Source organism: Oryctolagus cuniculus, chromosome 15 (assembly GCF_964237555.1).
Source record: "Oryctolagus cuniculus chromosome 15, mOryCun1.1, whole genome shotgun sequence".
Lineage (NCBI taxonomy): Eukaryota > Metazoa > Chordata > Mammalia > Lagomorpha > Leporidae > Oryctolagus > Oryctolagus cuniculus.
In genome coordinates, this window is record NC_091446.1 from 33,518,957 (window position 1) to 33,539,017 (window position 20,061).

Here is a 20,061-nt window from a genome sequence, read left to right on the forward strand (position 1 = left end):
CTTATTTGAAAGTCAGAATTACAGAGAGAGAAGGAGAGACAGACAGACAGACAGACACACACACACACACACACACACAGAGAGAGAGAGAGAATCTTCCATCTGCTGATTCACTACTCAAATGGCCACAACAGCCAGGGCTGGGCCAGGCCAAAGCCCTCTAGGAGCCAGGAGCTTCCTAGAGGTCTCCCTGGTGGGTGCAGGGGCCCAAGAACTTGGGCCATCTCCAGCTGCTTTCCCAGGTGCTTTAGCAGGGAGCTGGATCGGACAGGCGCCCGTATGGCACGGCAGCACTGCAGACAGGGACTTAACCCACGGTGCCACAGCCAGCCCCTGATCGTTGTATCTCCTTAATAGAACTCTTTAGTTTATTTTTTGTTCTGAATTCTACAACTTTGTATACTCTTTGATGACTTCTGTCTCTTATAATTTACTTATTTATTTGAGAAGCAGAGAGACAGAACAGATGGACATGTATTAGCTGTTTCCCCAATTGCCTGCCAACAGCCAGAGCTGGACCAGGCCAAAGCCAGGAATACAGAGCTAAAAACTCAAACCAGGTCTCCCATATGGGTGGCAAAGCCCAATTACTTCAGTCATCACCACTGCCTCCCGGGGTCCACATCAGCAGGGAGCTGGAATCAGGAGCTGGAGCTGGGTATTGAACCCAGGCACTGCAGTGTGTGAGGCAGGAGTCCAAAGTGGTGTCTGGGCCACCAGGCTAAATGCCTGCACTAACTTCTACCTTTTAATCAGTGCTCATATGATTGGATTAAGTCTACCAGCTTGGTTTTCTGCATTTTCTCATTTGTTCTTCTCGCTTTTGTTTGGTACCTTCTGTTGGGTTGAAGTTTTAAAATCTGCTCTCTCTTCAGTATTGACTTGGTAGTTTCACTTTGTAAGAAATGGTTCCTCTAAGGCATCCAGTGCACATTTGTGGTTTATCATAATCTGTCTTCATACGCAGCAAGTATCTCCATTCCTCCTTCCCTGCCTTGATGGTACTGCTCTCATGTATCTTACTTCTGCATTTTATAAACCCTCTGTTATTTCAATGGTTACTTTTCCTTAAAAGAAATTAATCAATGAGGGGAAAGCACAGTGCTCTAAATTCTTTTGTGTGGACAACTATTCATCTGGTATCATTTTCCTTCCACCCCAAAATTTCCTCTATGTGTTTAAGGCAGTTCAGTTTTGCTGGTGGTAAGTTATCTTAAATTTCTTTTATGCTACATGCCATTATCTTCGTTTTTGAAGGATATTTCACCTGATGTAGAGTTTTAGGATGACTTCTATTTCCAGTCAGTATTTTTAAGATATCATTCCACTGTCTTCTGGCTTGCAAGAATTCTGATGATAAGTCTGCCAGTGATTTATACAATGCTTTTTCCTCTGGCTTCTATTGAAAGTTTCCCTTTCTCACTTGTTCTCGCACTGGCCTGGGATGGTTTGCTTTCTGCTTTTCCTATTGGTGCTCCATTTAGCATCTTGGATCTTTGGGTTTATTCTTTTCATCAGATTTAGAAAAAGTTTATTTTTCCTTCAAGCTTTCCTTTCTTTGTCCTCCCTCTTCTCTTCTGTGCCTCCAGTTACACATAGGCCACACCACTGGATGCTGCCTTCCAGTGCGGCAGCTGTGGAGGTGATCTCTGCTCAAGATCTCTGCTCAAGAACAAATACTGCAGGCCGGCGCCGCAGCTCATTAGGCTAATCCTCTGCCTTGCGGCGCCGGCACACCAGGTTCTAGTCCTGGTTGGGGTGCCGGATTCTGTCCCGGTTGCCCCTCTTCCAGGCCAGCTCTCTGCTGTGCCCGGGAGGGCAGTGGAGGACGGCCCAAGTGCTTGGGCCCTGCACCCCATGGGAGACCAGGATAAGTACCTGGCTCCTGCCATCGGATCAGCGCGGTGCGCTGGCCACGGCGGCCATTGGAGGGTGCCGGGAGGCAGTGGAGGACGGCCCAAGTGCTTGGGCCCTGCACCCCATGGGAGACCAGGATAAGTACCTGGCTCCTGCCATCGGATCAGCGCAGTGCGCTGGTCATGGCGGCCATTGGAAGGTGAACCAACGGCAAAGGAAGACCTTTCTCTCTGTCTCTCTCTCACTGTCCACTCTGCCTGTCAAAAAACAAAAACAAAAACAAAACAAAAAACACAAATACTGCATTCAACTGCAGGCAGTGCAGTTAGCTGACCGCCTTTAGGTGTTAGTGCCCTCAGGATCTGCCTCAGTGTATGCCCTTCTTGAGAATCCCTGTCTAGCCATTTCTGCTCCACATGGAACTACCCTAAAGGACTATGTTTGACCTGAAGCACCCATTGGGTTAGCCAACGTTGCATGATAGCCTTAGACCCTTTCTACCCAATCCTGCTTTCACTCACCAATCCTTTTATCTTTTCTTACTTAATTTTGCTTCCTCCCCTTTAATACCTCCCAGGCACTATTGCACTCCAAACTCCACTTCAGCATCTTTCCATGAGACTGAGTTCCAGAGTAATCCAAGAAAGCAACAAAGTGGTTAGAGCTCTACATGACTCATTACTCACCTATCAGTAAGGACCCATCATGGAGGTAGAGTGGATGGTACCAAATGCAAGGAGTAACTCAGATGCTAATATCTGGCAACAATTTTTCATGTTTTCTTGCATCCGGATTTGGTTTACTAGTATTTAATTATTACTACATCTGTACTCATTAGAGGATTTTTTTATGTCTTTCTATTGGCGTTGGCATCAAAATAACACCAGCTTCATAGAATGAATTGGAAGTGTTAATTTCTTAGCACTGCTGCTATAACAAGACATCATAGACAGGGTGGCTTAAATGACAGATTCTTATTACTCACAGTTATTGAGGATGGACTAGAAAGCCCAAGATCAGGGTGCAGTATGGAAGGTTCTAGTAAAGGCTGTCTTCCTGGATTATAGATGATGGCTTCATATATCCTCACATAGCAGAGAAGCTCTGGTGTCTTCCTTTCTTTATAAGGGCACTAATTCCATCACAGGGCCTGGTCGGGAGACAGGGCAGAGGGCTCCACTTTTGCAACCCCATTTAAACCTAATTACCTCTCCAAGGCCCCATCTGCTAATACCTCCATTGGAGGTTAAGGCTTCAACACATGAACTTTGGGTGGAGGAAACTCAAACATTCAATGCATAATACTGCTATTCCTTTTGGGAAGAGTTTATGAAGAGATGGTATTTCTTTTTTAAATGTTTGGTAGAATTCACCAGTAGATTCTTCAGTTATCTGAACTTGTTTCTTCCTTATAATTTTGAAGACAAGATCAACTTAGTTGCTATAGATCCCTTCATATTTCTAATTTCTTAAGCTGTTTATTATAGTTTATATCTTTCTAGGGATTTTTCATCTAGTTTATCACAATTACTTGGCATATAATTGTAGCATTCTCATATTCATTTCTGTTCTATAGGGTAAATATGATGTCCATCCTTCCACCTCATTTTTTTTTTTTAATTATTTGTGTCCTCTTTTTTTTTTCTTCACAAGCCTGGATAGATTATCGATTTTGTTGGCCTTCTCAATCAGATTTTGGCTTCATAAATTTTCTCTATTAATTTCCTATTTACTTATTCCACAGTAATCCTTATTATTCCTTTCTTCCATTTGCTTTAGTTTTCATTTTCTCTTTTATCTAGTTTCTTAGGGGATAAAGTTATGTTACTGACTGGAGATTTTTTTTTTGGACAAGCAAAGTTAGTGAGACAGAGAGAGAGAGAGAGAAAAGTCTTCCTTCCGTTCACCCCCAAGATGGACACTACGGCCAGTGCACTGCACTGATCCAAAGCCAGGAGCCAGGTGCTTCCTCCTGGTCTCCCATGTGGATGCAGGGCCCAAGGACCTGGGCCATCCTCCACTGCACTCTCGGGCCATAGCAGAGAGCTGGCCTGGAAGAGGAGCAACTGGGACAGAATCTGGCGCCCCAACCAGGACTAAAAACCAGAGTGCCGGTGCCACAGGCAAAGGATTAGCCTAGTAAGCCATGGTGCTGGCCCACTCCATCTTCTGTTTGGGATGTCAGCCAGCAAATGATGGAAGACTCCCCACCCCACCCCCCAAACCCCAACACTCTGTCTTCCAAATAAATAATTTTTTTTTTTTTTTTTTTTTTTTTTTTTTTTTTTTTTTTACAGGCAGAGTGGACAGTGAGAGAGAGAGAGAGAGAGAAAGGTCTTCCTTTGCCGTTGGTTCACCCTCCAATGGCCGCCGCGGCTGGCGTGCTGCGGCCGGCGCACCGCGCTGATCCGATGGCAGGAGCCAGGAGCCAGGTGCTTTTCCTGGTCTCCCATGGGGTGCAGGGCCCAAGCACCTGGGCCATCCTCCACTGCACTCCCTGGCCACAGCAAAGGGCTGGCCTGGAAGAGGGGCAACCGGGACAGAATCCGGCGCCCCGACCGGGACTAGAACCCGGTGTGCCGGCGCCGCAAGGCGGAGGATTAGCCTAGTGAGCCGCGGCGCCGGCCCCAAATAAATAAATTAAGCTTAAAGACATATGCCATCAAAGTGTACCTCCTATAGATAACACAGAAATGAATTTTGTTTAGTGAGCCAGTTTGAAAATCTTTGCCTCTTTATTGGATTTTTTTAAACCATTCATACTTAATGTTATACTGATATGGTTGTACAGGTCTACCAATTTCCTTTGTGTTTCATGGTTTTTTTTCTTCTTTTTGGTTGTTGTTGACCTATCCATCCTTTACTGTCTGCTCTGGGCATTCTAAACTATTTTAATTCCTCTAATGATGTTTTAATATTTGAGGAATTTTATTTCTTGTACTAGGGCTTACAGTACACATCTTTTATCAGAATCTACTTCAAGTTACTATTAACTTAATTCTAGTGCAGCATCAAAATTTTATTTCCTCCTCCATCCTATACTGTCTTATACAATATAGGTTACAAACCTAACAAGTTGTTACATTACATAATTTAAGTCTTTTAAAGATGATTTAAAAATTAGAGCAAATATGGCCAGCGCCGCAGCTCACTTGGCTAATCCTCCGCCTGCGGCACCCTGGGTTCTAGTCCCAGCTGGGGCGTCGGATTCTGTCCCGGTTGCTCCTCTTCCAGTCCAGTTCTCTGCTGTGGCCCAGGAAGGCAGTGGAGGATGGCCCATGCACCTTCATGGGAGACCAAGAGGAAGCACCTGGCTCCTGGCTTCGGATCAGCACAGCTTTGGCCATTGTGGCTGTCTGGGGAGTGAACCAGTGGGTGGAAGACCTCTTTCTCTGGCTCTGCCTCTCTGTAACTCTTTCAAATAAATAAATTTTTTTTTTTTTTTTGACAGCCAGAGTGGATAGTGAGAGAGAGAAACAGAGAGAAAGGTCTTCCTTTTGCCGTTGGTTCACCCTCCAATGGCCGCCACGGCTGGCGCGCTGCGGCTGGCGCACCGTGCTGATCCAAAGGCAGGAGCCAGGTGCTTCTCCTGGTCTCCCATAGGGTGCAGGGCCCAAGCACTTGGGCCATCCTCCACTGCACTCCCAGGCCACAGCAGAGAGCTGGCCTGGAAGAGGGGCAACTGGGATAGAATCCGGCGCCCCGACTGGGACTAGAACCTGGTGTGCTGGCGCCACTAGGCAGAGGATTAGCCTATTGAGCCGCGGCGCCGGCCAATAAATAAATCTTATATAAAAAAAAAAAGAAATAGGTCTTCTATTGTTTGCCAGTTGATTGCTATTAACTGTTCAGGGAAGATAACTTTCATTGTGTTCCTTTGGATGCTGAAAGCAAGCCAGCGACAAGTAGTTATTTTTATCTCATCTCCACATTTTTCATTTTGCTTTCTTATCCTTTTACATAAGTAGTAACCTATGGAATAACTGATAAATCAGGCATCAACATTTCATTCAAGAGTTGCAATCTGAACATAACCCTCACTTTTGGTTGATGTACCCTTTAAAATATGATCAAATAATTATTTTCACATTAAAAAAGTCTTTGCTAGGTATTCAAATTAAGTACATTCTTGGTGTCCTCCAAATTCATTAATCAAAAAATTGGTGTACATTATTTTTCCTACACAATTTTTAAAAGTTTACACTATTATAATAATTATGGTCTCTTTTAAAGAAGATTCTTAAACTTGGGAGCATTAAAAGAAACCTTTTCAGATTGAGAACTAGTCAAAAAATGACTAAAAGACGACTTCAGCAAACACCTCTTCCAAGATACTAATTATCTTTCAATTGTCCAGTTATTCAAAGAAGCATACCATTAAAATTAACCACTTCAGCTCTCCATTATAAGGGAAGTTTTGGGGCCAGCATTGTGGCATGGCAGGTAAGCTATCACCTGTGATGCCAGCATCCCATACAGGTGCCAGTTTGTGTCCCAGTTGCTCTAGTTCCAATCCAGCTCTCTGCTAATGACCTGGGAAAAGCAGCAGGAGATGGCTCAAGCGCTTGGACCCCTGCTACTATATGGAGACCTGGAAGAAGCTCCTGGCTTCAATCTGGCCCAGTGATGGCTGTTGTAACCATCTAGGGAGTAAAGCAGCAGACCAAAGACTGATCTCTCTCTCTACCCTCCCCTCTGTAATTCTGCCTTTCAAATAAGTAAAGAAATATTTAAAAAAAAAAGAGTTTTCTGCCCATGCTACACTGTTAAACAGCAACAAACAATGTCCAGAAATATTCCCGAACAAGCCTGGCCAGATGAGATCCTCAGTGGAGCCAATTACTTAGCTGAGAAGGATCTTAACAAGCTGCAGAGGAACATGATACAGCCAGTGCCCTAACTGGGGTATATCCAGGTTAGTAAGTAGACGTTAATGGTGAAAAGGGATCGGTGAAAAGGAATCACTTTTTAAAATCAAGCTTAGCTTTATGAATTAATATGTAATACTGTTTCCAGCTCCGCTCCATTCTTGCCCATGTCAAGAATGTGGATTACTTTTTCTTTTCCTAACACCTGTTTCAAATCACTAAAAAAACTAGCAACTGTGTGTCTCTTTTCCATCTAACCCAGACATAAATTCTCACAGCATTTCTGTCTTATTTCATTTTTAACCCCTGCATAAATGCATTACTCTTAGCACACAAATGACCTATCCACTTTGCCCACTAACCATTTTCACCATATTTACATTCTCTTCATTTTTATAAAAACACATCTACATTTGAAACTATAGGTATTTTCATTTTTGTACATTCTAAACAAATGATATGTATCACAAACTTAATCAAACTTGGGTTTCTTAATGAAAAATCTCACTGCAGGAGCAAACACTTGAGTAACTCAAGCAATGATTGGAAAACTACGGCCACTGGGCCAAATACGGCCCACTGCCTGTTGGGGGAGTCATTTTACTAAAGCAGTCACAGTCATTTACTTACAAAGTGCCTATACCTGCTTCTGTATTATAAGAATTGAATAGTCACGACAAAGTATTTGGCCTACAAAGTCTAAGTTAAATCACCAGACCTCTGTATTACATTTCAACCTGTGCTACTGAATATTTAGCAAGACAAATTCTTAGAAAAGTGAATTTCTAAAAGTAAATGCCCAACAGTAACAGTCTTATCTCAGTGAAATGGAAACAGGAAAAACTAAAATACATTCTTGACCCACAAGTTCAACTGCAAAAATAAAACTAATTCTTTTCAGTTGTACCAAGAACATCGAAATACTGAATACTATGTTTTCCAGAGGTCTTTCAGCCAGGAGAAAAGAGGGATTTGATTGATTTTCTGCTCTGACAATGAAGTTCCAAGCAGGGAAGCCTCCATCAGAATTTTGTTAAGAATAACTTAAAACCAGAAAAGGTTTCAACTAGAGTATCTGGGACATGAAACTGATTTTAAATTGCTTTTAAGCCCACCAAGTGAGAGCCTGAAGAGCTTTGCTTGCAGGCTGTGTTTTGGAGCAGTGCTAAAGACTGGGAAATATGGAAGCAAAGAACTGCACTGATTCCAACCTTGTGTCGTGGCGTGGTTCTTCCCTATACCTTGCACTGAACTCATGGATGCGAAGGAAAAGGAAGCAAGCTTTGAGTGTCTCCCATCTCAAAAGTGTTCTTTTTTAAAAACATGGCCTACAGTAAATTGTTGGTTTATGCTGTATGAGCAACGTTAGTAGCTGTTCCAGATGACACAGGTGCTCTCTCATCTCTCCTCCATGCCATGGTGAGCATTCGCGGGTCTGGATTTCTGTTAGGTGACTCAGCACAAGGTCATTACATTTGAAAAAGAATCATGGTTTCTACTCTATAATCAAGGTTAGTGTTTATTAAATATTATTTTGTAATGTTGGCTGTAATGTAACGGCAATTTTCATAAGATGTTCATTTAAAAAAATTTTAGGGGGTTCTTGTTGTGGCACAGCAGGCTAAACTTGTGACACCAGCATCTCATATCAGACCATCGGTTTGAGTCCCGGCTGCGCAGTTTCCAACCCAGCTGCCTCCTAATGCAAGCGGGGAAACAGATGAAGATGGCCCAAATACTTTAGCCCCTGCTACCCACATGGGAGACAAAGATGGAATTCCTGGCTCTTGGCTTTGGCCTGGCCCAGCCCCAGATGTTGCAGCCATTTGGGGAATGAACCAGAGAATGGAAGACATCTTTCTCTGTCTGCCCCTACATCTGTGTTACTCCATCTTTCAAGTACATAAATATTAAAAAAATTTTAAGATAAGTATGTCTGAATATTAAATATATTTTACCACTGTGGCTATTCTGTAATGTATTTCTATGGTTTAGATAATAATAGCAAACATTAACAGGTTAGTTCATCTCTCCATCCTCTCTGTTCCCAGGAGGCAATGCCTCATTATAGATCTACTCGTAACACAGTATTTCCATTTTTCTGTTGTTAGGGTACCAAAGAGCAGAAATCTCACTACGGCTTATGTTGCCAGCACAACCATAAGAAAATTATGGTAAATGTTACCCTTCTCATATAAACCTTCATCTAAGGTTTTTGGGGAAAAAAAAATCCCACACTTTATTTTGTATAGTTCACTACCATTACATAAAAGCGCATTTTTGAAATCTCAGTATTTCCCATTAGAATAAAATACCCATTAGCACAGTAAAAAAAAAAAATCTGTATAAACACAAATTCAAGATAAATTTAATTGGAGAAAATGTTCTTTAACAATAAACAATAAAATTAACAATGCTTACCATCTTTAAACACCATATACATTATTAATATATACCATATATTTCCAATCAACTCCATTCTTAGGCTCAATTTAAGAAACACAATTTTAACAGGTTTTATACAAAAAATACTTCACTAAGAAAGTAGATAAACTGCACAAAAAACAGTACAAGTATAATGTGCATAGCAAGATAGCTTGAAGCATCTATGTATGGCTTTCTTTAAAATAAAACTCTTAAGGGAATGGGCCCATTTGGGACCTACTGTTACAGTTGACATATGTAAACTGTTTCACATCTTTAGTAGGCACTTGCTAACAATAGTGTTCAATCCCTGAAAATGAATTTATCTCAAAAAAATCTACATCTGAAATAAAACCAATAAAATATGGGTAAAGTTTCACATATTCCTTTTAAATTAAACAACCAGTTTTATTAATGCATGCACTGAACTAAACTGAAAGAAAATAAACTTTTTATGTCAAAAACTGTGCAAAATTTACATAACTCAAAGATACAAAAATATGTACAGATTTGTTATATACAAAAAAGAAGCCCTGAAGTTTTCATACAATCAATGGAAATGTCCTTAACACTTGAAGTAACAATGTAATCAAATAATTATGTAATATCTGTAATTTTGTAATGAGAGAACTCCATTATTCAATGATCCAACAAAATTTGATCTAAACTTGCAAGGTGAAAAGTTTAAATCTGTGATTCTGTTGTTGTCATGAAAATGTTCATTTTGAAACTCTGCTGGGCATGTCCCTTAGGAATTGTCTTCAGGTTTCATGTACTGCCTGAGTTCCCTGTTATGCTTCCTTCCCCATTTTCAAATGCCAACAATCAGTATGTATCTGCTTTGGGTTGTCAGTTAAGACTTAAAGTTGCAACAAAAACATTTTGTCTTCATTTGGACATTTAGATAATAACAGCAATTAAACACAGACCAAAATATGATTTGCTTTGCTCATCTTGCTGCAAAATATTACTCTGCAGAAGAAATTTTTTATTTTCAAGAAAAGTCATTCCCTTGGAAGTGCTTCAATGTTCTACTTTTTAAAGGGATGACAAAAAAAGAAAAAAAACAAACACTGGGCTTATGGGGAACAATTTAAATCAAATAAGCACAGTTCTGTGCAAGAGGCGGTCACTGGAAAATATAATTAAATTCAGAAAAAATGTTGAAGTTCTTGAATTGGACTTTAAACAAAGAGTTCAACTCTTCTCTTAAGGCTATCCATGTACTGCAATACTTGACATAGCCATTTAGAGAAAGAAAATCACCTGGGGAGGGTGTTTCAATCTCTGATATGGGTTCGATCTTAACAGGAATAAAAGGTTGACTTGTCAAGAACTCTTCAAGCAAGATATAACCGTAGTGGGTTAAATGTACTTTTAAAGGAACCCAAGACCCTTCAAAAGAACTGTAGTTAGCAGACATGGAGCAAATTCTTTACCCAAGCTCTCCACCTTCACAAATGATGAGAAACTCCTTCAGCTCCATCCAAAAGAGCTCTCTGTCTTCAGAGGAGCTATATTTATCAGATTTGTAAGGCTGGTGGAAGGAGAGAGGGAATGGGGCTGTCACCCATTAGCCTCTACTAAAAGTCACTGAAGAACTAAACAGAGAAAACCTTCATCAAAATTTTTTTTAGCTCTAACTTCCAAGAACACATCTTCAAAAATTGCATCAAAGTACATCTGTGCTGTGATTAGTTTCTTTCAAAATGTATGTGTGCAGTGACAGCATTTTCAAGTAATATACACAAAACTTTTGCTTTTCCACAGAAACATAACCGACTTTTAAAAAGCTTAATTTCAGGTATTATGTTGAAGTAGAAAATGCCTGCATTGTAGTAATTCAACCCACTGTTATTTTCTAAGGTAATACTAGTTTCCTTCTAACATATTCCAATCCCGAGTGGCTTCCATTAAATGTCTCTGCCCATGACCAGCCCAAGCATCCTGATTGTCAAATACTCTACCACAAAACCAACAGTTAAATTTAGCCTTCAAAACGTTTTCAGAGGTAGTTTTCACAATCTGATAATTGTTTTTGCTTGTCTTTTTGAGTGTTAATTTTAGCACGAATCTTTCTTTCACTGAACTAACAGGCTTAAATGTTCTGTGCCTCCTGGAAAAGTCATCGGAAGTTGTTTCAGAAGGGTTACAACAAACTGGTTTCAGTAAAGCATCCATAGTTCTTTTTGACAATGAAACCTTAAGTACATGTCCATTAAATTTAGCAACAGTTTTCATTACATTTGCTACTTCTGGAGCATCTGCATCAGGATGATTCAAAACTACAACCGGTTGGTTTCTCCTAGGACATTTCACAAGCTGTTTGGAACTAAAAGGGAAAAGTCGCAGAGTTCTGATGGAATCTTTTGAAAGCCTAGGTCTAGTAAATCCCAATGCGTCATGGACATCAGGTTTGGTTTTTTCTTTACATTTTCTGTGCAGTGTTGATTTTTTTCTTGGAGGTTCCTGGTAACTATCCCTACACTTGCGTTTACAGTTTCTGTTTCTAGATACAAAGACAGTTTCAGAACCTTTACTACTTACATGAGTTTTTATTTCTGAAAAATTCTTTTTGGAAGTCTTTCTTCTGCTGAAGCTTCTCTCAACTGTATACTTTGTTTTACACCTTAATACTCTGGCCTCTGAAGAGTTACTCATACATACTGGTTCCTCAGCAGATTCTGGGCATGTTGTAGAAGAAGTTATCACAATTTCATTTGCTGGCATCAAATCATCTACTAAGAGGGGTAAGGCATCTCTAGGAGATTCTGGCTCTTTCTGCTCTTCTCCTATCGTCTGAGTAGATGACACATTGTCTTTCTGCAATGAGGATGCAGAGTTACTTACTGAAACACTATTAGCAGCAGTCACATTTAAAATAGGGTTAAAAATTTTCAGCAGTATTTTTTGTGGTGTTCCTTCAGGTTTCTTTGGCTGTATATTTTGATAATAAGTACTATTTTGGACTAATTTAGGCTTAAGCAGCTCAGTTTTATTTGGCATCACACACTTTAAAAAAACAGCTTGTTTGCCATCAGGCAAGAGGGTATAAAGAGGTTGTTTGGGAAAAATTTCATTCTGCTGTTTTACTGGATCCAAGATATTCAACTTTGTGCCTTGATGCTCGGATATTCTATTAGGAGTAGGAACTGTTTTCACTGAAGAACTTGCTGGTGTTTTAATAACATAAGGGCCTTTCAGTGGCAAAGTATTTTCTGAGCTACTTTTCATACTCAAACAACTGCCAATGCTGGAACAAAGTGCAGGTGTGAGACAATTACTGTTTTGTTCTACTTTTAATAGAGGTGTTTTGCAAGGCTCCTTTGTCAAAGTTCCACAAGCCTGAGCATTCTCAGTTTTGACGGTGGGAAGCCCTTCACATTTCCCACTATTAAATGTTAAAATCATCCCAGGTTTCTTGTTTAAAAGAAGAGAAGCAGGAATACTTTGTGTATTAACCAGTGGAAGTGGTCTTCCTGATACTACGTGTAATCCAGGCTTGCTAGCAACATGCAATGGTATAAACAAACCTTTTGGAGTCTGAACAAATATAGCTTTTTTTGGTTCTGAGTTTGTAAGTGGGCTCTGCACATATAAAGAACTTACATTTTGTGTGGTGGCTCGTAGTTTGTCCTTTACAAGCTGCTGGGTTATTATTGCATCTGACTGAGTCTTGAGCAATGCGCCAATACTTGAAATTCTAGGCAACTTTTCTGAATCTCTCAAATCTTGTAACACTTGTTTTTCTTTTCCATTATACTTCACATTCAGATCATTTGCAGGCACATTAATACCCACACTGCCAGATGTAACTGGGAAGATGTCCGGTACTTTGAATTCATTTGAAGATTCAACTGGTTTGACTTCTCCCTCGAGTTTTTGAAATAACTGGTTACAATGATGTGGCACGCCTGTATTTGTACTGTTAGAATCTTGTTTTATATCTGGTTTTGCTTTTAATTCATCTTGAAGTAATTGGTTTACTTCAGGTGGCAAAAATTCTGATGCCTGTTGGCTCTGGAGAGAGAAAACAGATGTGATCCTAGGCATCATAGGTGTATCAACACTAGAAATATCTTCCCACTTGGACCGTTCAGCCACATTCTCTACATTTTGATTTTCATTAGTGTACAGGTTTTCTTCATCACTGTTTTGCCCTTTTTCTAAAACACACTCTTCTTCAGTGTCAGCTTTTGTTTTTAAGGTTCCATCTTTATCATTTAAAAGGCTAACAGATGGTAAAAAACTATCTGGCTTTGAGCTCTCCTTCCTCACTAGTGATAAAACTGATTCACTAATGGGTTGTTGAACAACTGTTTTGCTTGATGAAGGCTCTCTTTGAGGGTTTTCACACATTACTATTCTTGAAAACCTACGGCGTTTTATAGTGTTATTCATTTTTGAGTAATTATGAAAAGGTAATGATCCTCGCTTGGAGCACTCAACAGTTAACTCAGGGTTGAAGTGATTAACGCAATAGTTATGCATATCTCCATTGTTATATGTATTTGGTTTGGCGGTAGAGCTGACTTTATCTGGACTTTTACTGGCAGTATCTAACACTTCAGAGTGACTTTGAGTGGCAGAGTTTTCCCACATATCAACATTATCTCTTGTTTCAACTTTTGTGGTCAAATTCACTGATGCTGTAACCAACTCTGATGTTGCTGGCAAGGAAGACATACTTTTTTCAAAATCCATTGTTTGAAACATGTTATTCCTCTGAGACATGAAACCTGTTTCTTTTTCTGAAGTTACATTCCCTGAAGGTATAGGAGATGAACATAAAACTGGGGTGGTTTTCATAACAACTGTGTCACTTAACTCAGTAGTTATTCCTGTTAAAAACCCAGTGGTGTCCACAGTCTGAGGCTGCAAATTAGCATTACTGTCTTTTGCAGCATCCATCTGTAAGCCTGGAGGATATAAATTCTGTTTATTGGTAGGCAACAATTTTATTACAATATGCTGTTTTCCATCCACCACCTTGAAGCCCATAAATTTAGCATTAAAGTTAGCAGGAACTGTTATTTTATTATTTTTCACCATTAACAATGTAGGTCCTTGGACAGCAGTATTCAAGAAACCTGAAGTAGCAAGTGACCCCTCTTCAGTTCTATGACACTGCCCAGTGGATAGGAGAGCTGGCTTTTCCAACTCTAACTCAGTGGGCTTATCATTATTCTCACAGGGTAGCCTTTCATCCTTGTCTTCCTTCAAATGCTCTTGAACAAGATGGCTCTGATTTTCAGATACAGTTTGTGTTTTGTTCATTTCTGAAAGCACCTGAGTGTTTTTTCCTACACTTCTGTCACTTCCACTGCCAATTTTCTTACGTTTCCACAATGTCTTCCTGGATGTGCCTATTTTGTATCTTTTCAATATTAGCTTAAGTCCTGCTGAAGTCTTAGACATCCTTTTCTCATATTTGTCTTTTTCCAGTTTTTCTTTTGCATATAAATGTTCCTTGTGCAAAGTTATAAGGTACTCTCTCCTGGTGGCACCGTAACTGCAACACTGACAAGCATAGGGAAAAGTACCAGAATGAAGATGAAGGTGTTTCTGAAGCTCTCCTTTGGTAAAACACACATGATGGCATTTACCGCATTTATAACGGATTTCATTGTGTCTATGAATATGCTGAACAAATGTGCCCACATCAAGGGTAGAGAATTTGCACTTTTCACATTGAAAACTACCATTAACACAATGTGTGGATGTGAAATGCTTTATCAAGTCCAATAAAGTATATACGTTCTCATTGTTACAAATGTCACATTTTACTAAAGTGCTCCTGTGGGTTCTTCGGTGTTGTTTAAATACCTGGAAGTCACTTGCTGAAAAACTACACATTTCACAAGGATAGGAAGGTAATTCACCACGGTGCCACATTTGAAAGTGTTTCTGCAAATCATTTGGGCTATATCGAGTGCTATCTTGGCATTGTGAACAGTTGAAATTGAGTATTTTTGCAGACATTTTGACACCCTCTTCTTCAGCTCTCTCGGACTTGTGAAGCAAAATATACTCCTCTACACAGCTAATGGTCTTTAAACTAATAGATTTTCTTGCAGTCTGTGGTTTACTCTGGAATAACTTTCTGTATTTGTCAACTTCATGTTTCAATAGGACTTTATTTGGAATATTTACTTTCGGCAAATGAATTTTCACATTCTTCAGTTCACAATGAAAATTACTTTCTGAAATTTTTGGCTTAGGTACTGATTTGGTAGTATCAACTATCTCATTTGTCACATAATAATCTTTTTGAAAAGTAGTTTGCTTTTCATCAAAAAATAACTGTCTCTGTTCAGACGGCATGATTTAGAAAGTCCTACTATCTTCTTTTTTTCTGAAAATTCTTGAAATTATTTTTAATTTTAATAGGACACAATACTGTGTTGAGACATCTTCAAAAATACCAGGATTTTTCCCACATGAACTCACCTAAAGTTAAACAAAAAATGTTAATTTCCATCACAAAAGTAATTGCAAATTTTGCATCTTTAAGTTCATTTTGACACAATACAGGAATGCTACTCAAACATGTAAAGAAATAAAAGAACTGTTAAATCTTTAAAGAACAGCTTACCAAGAAGTAAGAATTTGAAGTAAAAATAACACTAATCTGGAAGTCAGAAAATGCAAGCTCTTGTTCCAGCTCTGCAAAATGACACTGGGAAAGCTTCAACCTCCCTTCAGCTCAGTTTCCTCATCTAAAAAAGCAAACAAACAAACAACAACAACAAAAAATCATAGTTGGGTAGATACCCTCAAGCTCTAAAATTTTTATATTAAGGTGATACTACAGTTTTTAACAATTTAAGAAATCTTAGTTGGGGCCAACGTAGTAGTACAGTGGGTTAAGCCTCCACTTGCAATGGCAGCATCCCATATCTATGTGGTGGTTTAAGTCACAGCTGTTCCACTTCTGACCCAGCTTCCTGCTGAAGTGCCTGGGAAGGCAGCAGAGGATGGCGTTGAGTGCTTGGGGCCCTGCCACTCATGTGAAAAGCCAGAATGGAGTTTCTGGTTCCTGGAAGCCCTGGCTACTGCAGCCATTTCGGGGATGAACAAGCAGATGGAATACATTCTATCTCTGAAAGGCTCTGCCTTTCACTTTTTAACAATTCTTCATAGGAAAGCTCCAATTACACACGTTTCACCCATCCAACGCTAACTTTCTCATTTGCTTAGCTGACTCTATAGTGATTACTTTCTGAGAACCCCAACAGACTTTTCTCCAGATTTTCTACTTCCTCAAAGATAACCTACACTTACAATAAAAGCTTTGGGGAGACATTTGGTCTAGCAGTTAGAATGCCCAACAGACATCTCAGATGACTCCAGAATGATGGGAAAAGCACAGTTCTTTTTCTTCTCTTTTCTTTTCTAAGATTTACTTTTTTACTTGAAAAGCAGAATCACAGAGAGGCAGAGAGAGAGAGAGAGAGGTCCTCCATCAGCTGGCTCACCCCCCAGATTGCCGCAATGGCCAGAGTTGCACTGATCCGAAGCCAGGAGCCAGGAGGCCCCCTAGGTATCCCACGCAGGCGCAGGGGCCCAAGGACCCAGAACATCCTCCACCGCCCCCCAGGCCACAGCAAAGAGATGAACTAGAAGCAGAGAAACTGGGACCCAAACAGGCATCCACATGGGATGCCAGCACTGCAGGCAGCGGCACCAACCACCATACCACAGCACCGGCCCAGCACTTTTCTAATGATCTAGACCTCAATTATCAATAAAAGAAGCCTCTACCATGCAAGAATCAAGGTTTTTTGTTTTGCTTTTCAACTTTTATTTAATAAATATAAATTTCCAAAGTACAACTTTTGAATTATAGTGCCTTTTCCCCCCATAACCTCCCTCCCACCCACAACCATCCCATCTCCCACTCCCTCTCCCATCCCATTCTTCATCAAGATTCATTTTATTTTTTCTTTATTTATTTTTGACAGGCAGAGTGGACAGTGAGAGAGAGAGACAGAGAGAAAGGTCTTCCTTTGCTGTTGGTTCACCCTCCAATGGCCGCTGTGGCTGGCGCGCTGCGGCCGGCGCACCACGCTGATCCGAAGGCAGGAGACAGGTGCTTCTCCTGGTCTCCCATGGGGTGCAGGGCCCAAGCACCTGGGCCATCCTCCACTGCACTCCCTGGCCACAGCAGAGAGCTGGCCTAGAAGAGGGGCAACCGGGACAGAATCCGGCGCCCCCACCGGGACTAGAACCTGGTGTGCCAGCACTGCAAGGCGGAGGATTAGCCTACTGAGCCGCGGCGCTGGCCCATCAAGATTCCTTTTCAATTATCTTTATATACAGAAGATCAACTTAGTATATACTAAGTAAAGACTTCAACAGACTGCACCCACACAGACACACAAAGTATAGTGTACTGTTTGAGTAGTAGTTTTACCATTAATTCACATAGTACAACACATTAAGGACAGAGGTCCTACATGGGGAGCAGGTGCACAGTGACTCCTGTTATTTATTTAACAATCAACACTCTTATTTATGACATCAGTAATCACCTGTGGCTCTTGTCATGAGCTGCCAAGGCTATGGAAGCCTCTTGGATTCACCAACTCTGATCCTATTTAGACAAGGTCATAGTCAAAGTAGAAGTTCTCTCCTCCCTTCAGAGAAAGGCACCTCCTTCTTTGATGGCCTGTTCTTTCCGCTGGAATCTCACTCACAGAGATCTTTCATTTAGGTTATTTTATTTTATTTTATTTATTTATTTATTTTTTTGCCACAGTGTCTTGGCTTTCCATGCCTGCGAAACTCTCATGGGCTTTTTAGCCAGATCCGAATGCCTTAAGGGCGAAGGAATCAAGTTTTAGTAACCTATTCAATTGAAACTATGTTGTGTAAAAACTATATGAATCGACCAAAAAATTACTAAGTCATCTGCCCAATTTGCCTTCTTCAGTGTCTAGGGCAACAGTTAGGGGAGGAACAGCTCAGGAACAAGAAAACTAAATTATCCCAACCTCTTGTAAGTTACAGGAGTCAAAAATGATTGTGAAATAAAACACAACGAACAGTTTTGGTTTCTTCCTTCTCTAATAATGGCTTACTTGGAACTTTAAAAAAAGATTATAAAAAGATCAATATATATTGTTTCTTAGTATCAAAATCTTTTTTTTTTTTTTTGACAGGCAGAGTGGACAGTGAGAGAGAGAGAGAGACAGAGAGAAAGGTCTTCCTTTTGCTGTTGGTTCACCCTCCAATGGCTGCTGCGGCCGGCAAGCTGCAGCTGGCGCACCGCGCTGATCCGATGGCAGGAGCCAGGTGCTTATCCTGGTCTCCCATGGGGTGCAGGGCCCAAGCACTTGGGCCATCCTCCACTGCATTCCCTGGCCACAGCAGAGAGCTGGCCTGGAAGAGGAGCAACCGGGACAGAATCCAGTGCCCCGACCAGGACTAGAACCCGGTGTGCCGGCGCCGCAAAGCGGAGGATTAGCCTAGTGAGCCGCGGCACTGGCCACTAGGCTAATCAAAATCTTTAGAGGCCTAGTAGATGGAAATTCTTTCAGTAGAGCATCACTTATTTCCTGTTTCACATTTGACACCTCTTCAGCACTACTCTTGGATTTTCATGTTAGTTCTCAAACACATTGGCTTCAAATACATTGGGAACATCTTTGCTGGACAAATAAAGACTACAAAGCAGATAAAAAGGACTACCTTATTAAGTAATTCAGCTTTTACTTAAGTTTGGTAACTGTTAAATAATATCTAATATCAATATTTTCTATATTTAATGTATGGTATATACAATACACATCAGGGTTGTTTGGGATCTCTTATTTGCCTTCAATTCTTAAATTTATTTAGAGAATCTATTTTGTCTCCAAGTATATTCAACTCTAAGTATAAACTTAGAGCATGTAAAAGCAATCCAAGGGGCTGGCACTGTGGCTAGTGGGCTAAGCCTCTGCCTGCGGTGCCAGCATCCCACATGGGCACCGGTTCCTATCCTAGTTATTCCTCTACCAATCCAGCTCTCTGCTATGGCCTGGGAAAGCAGCAGAAGATAGTTCAAGTGCTTGGTCCCCTGCACCCACGTAGGAGACCCGGAAGAAGCTCCTGGCTCCTGGCTTCAGGATCAGTCCAGCTCTGGCTGTTGCAGCCACCTGAGGAGTGAACCAGAGGATGGAAGACCTTTCTCCCTATCTTTCCTTCTCTCTGTCTGTAACTCTATCTCTCAAATAGATAATAAAAATCTTTAAACAAAAAAAAAGGAATCTAAGATGATAACCTTACACCATCTTATATTAGGGCTGCTACTATGGACAAAAAATGTATTCCATGTTGTAAAAATTCAGATAACAAAAAAAGGAGACAATTTTATAATAATTTTTATCCTCCAACCTATAAGCTAATGTTCTTTTTACTACAATCCAATCACTGGCCCAGACATGGATCACTGGTTTTAAATGTGCTATTTAAATTATTGCTGTGGGGCCAGCGCCATGGCTCACTTGGCTAATCCTCCGCCTGCGGCTCCAGCATCCCACATGGGCGCCAGGTTCTAGTCCCGGCTGCTCCTCTTCCAGTCTAGCTCTCTGCTGTGGCCCAGGAAGGCAGTGGAGGATGGCCCAAGTGCTTGCACCCTGCACCCGCATGGGAGACCAGGAGGAAGCACCTGGCTCCTGGCTTTGGGTCGGCTCAACACCGGCCATAGCGGCTATTTTGGGAGTGAACCAACAGAAGGAAGACCTTTCTCACTTTCTCTCACTGTGTAACCCTGTCAATAAAAAAAAAAAATTATTGCTGTGTCTCTAAGAATATTACCTCATAACTTGACCAACACCACATCCAGTCTTGAAATAATAATAATTTTATAAAATTATTAAAATAATTTGAAGAGGTTCCTGGCAACTTAAACCATTTGATCTTCTGC

At 40.7% G+C, this 20,061-nt stretch overlaps 1 protein-coding gene across 10 annotated transcripts in view; it reads right to left on the bottom strand.

The window, feature by feature from the left end:
- Positions 1-2,813: 2,813 nt before the first annotated feature.
- Positions 2,814-20,061, bottom strand: part of ZNF518A (zinc finger protein 518A) — a 38,111-nt gene continuing 20,863 nt past the window's right edge. For 9 of the 10 annotated variants that reach the window (XM_051824005.2, XM_008270255.4, XM_051824006.2 and 6 more), the window contains 2 exons: positions 15,745-15,868; positions 9,072-15,599 (listed from right to left, as the gene is read on the bottom strand). In XM_051824005.2, the coding sequence (XP_051679965.2) occupies positions 11,022-15,473 (4,452 nt within the window). In that variant the 5' untranslated portion in view covers positions 15,474-15,599; positions 15,745-15,868 and the 3' untranslated portion in view covers positions 9,072-11,021. Of the gene's footprint in view, positions 3,008-9,071; positions 15,600-15,744; positions 15,869-20,061 lie in introns of those variants that run through there. The other variant, XR_011382337.1, reaches the window with a different exon arrangement.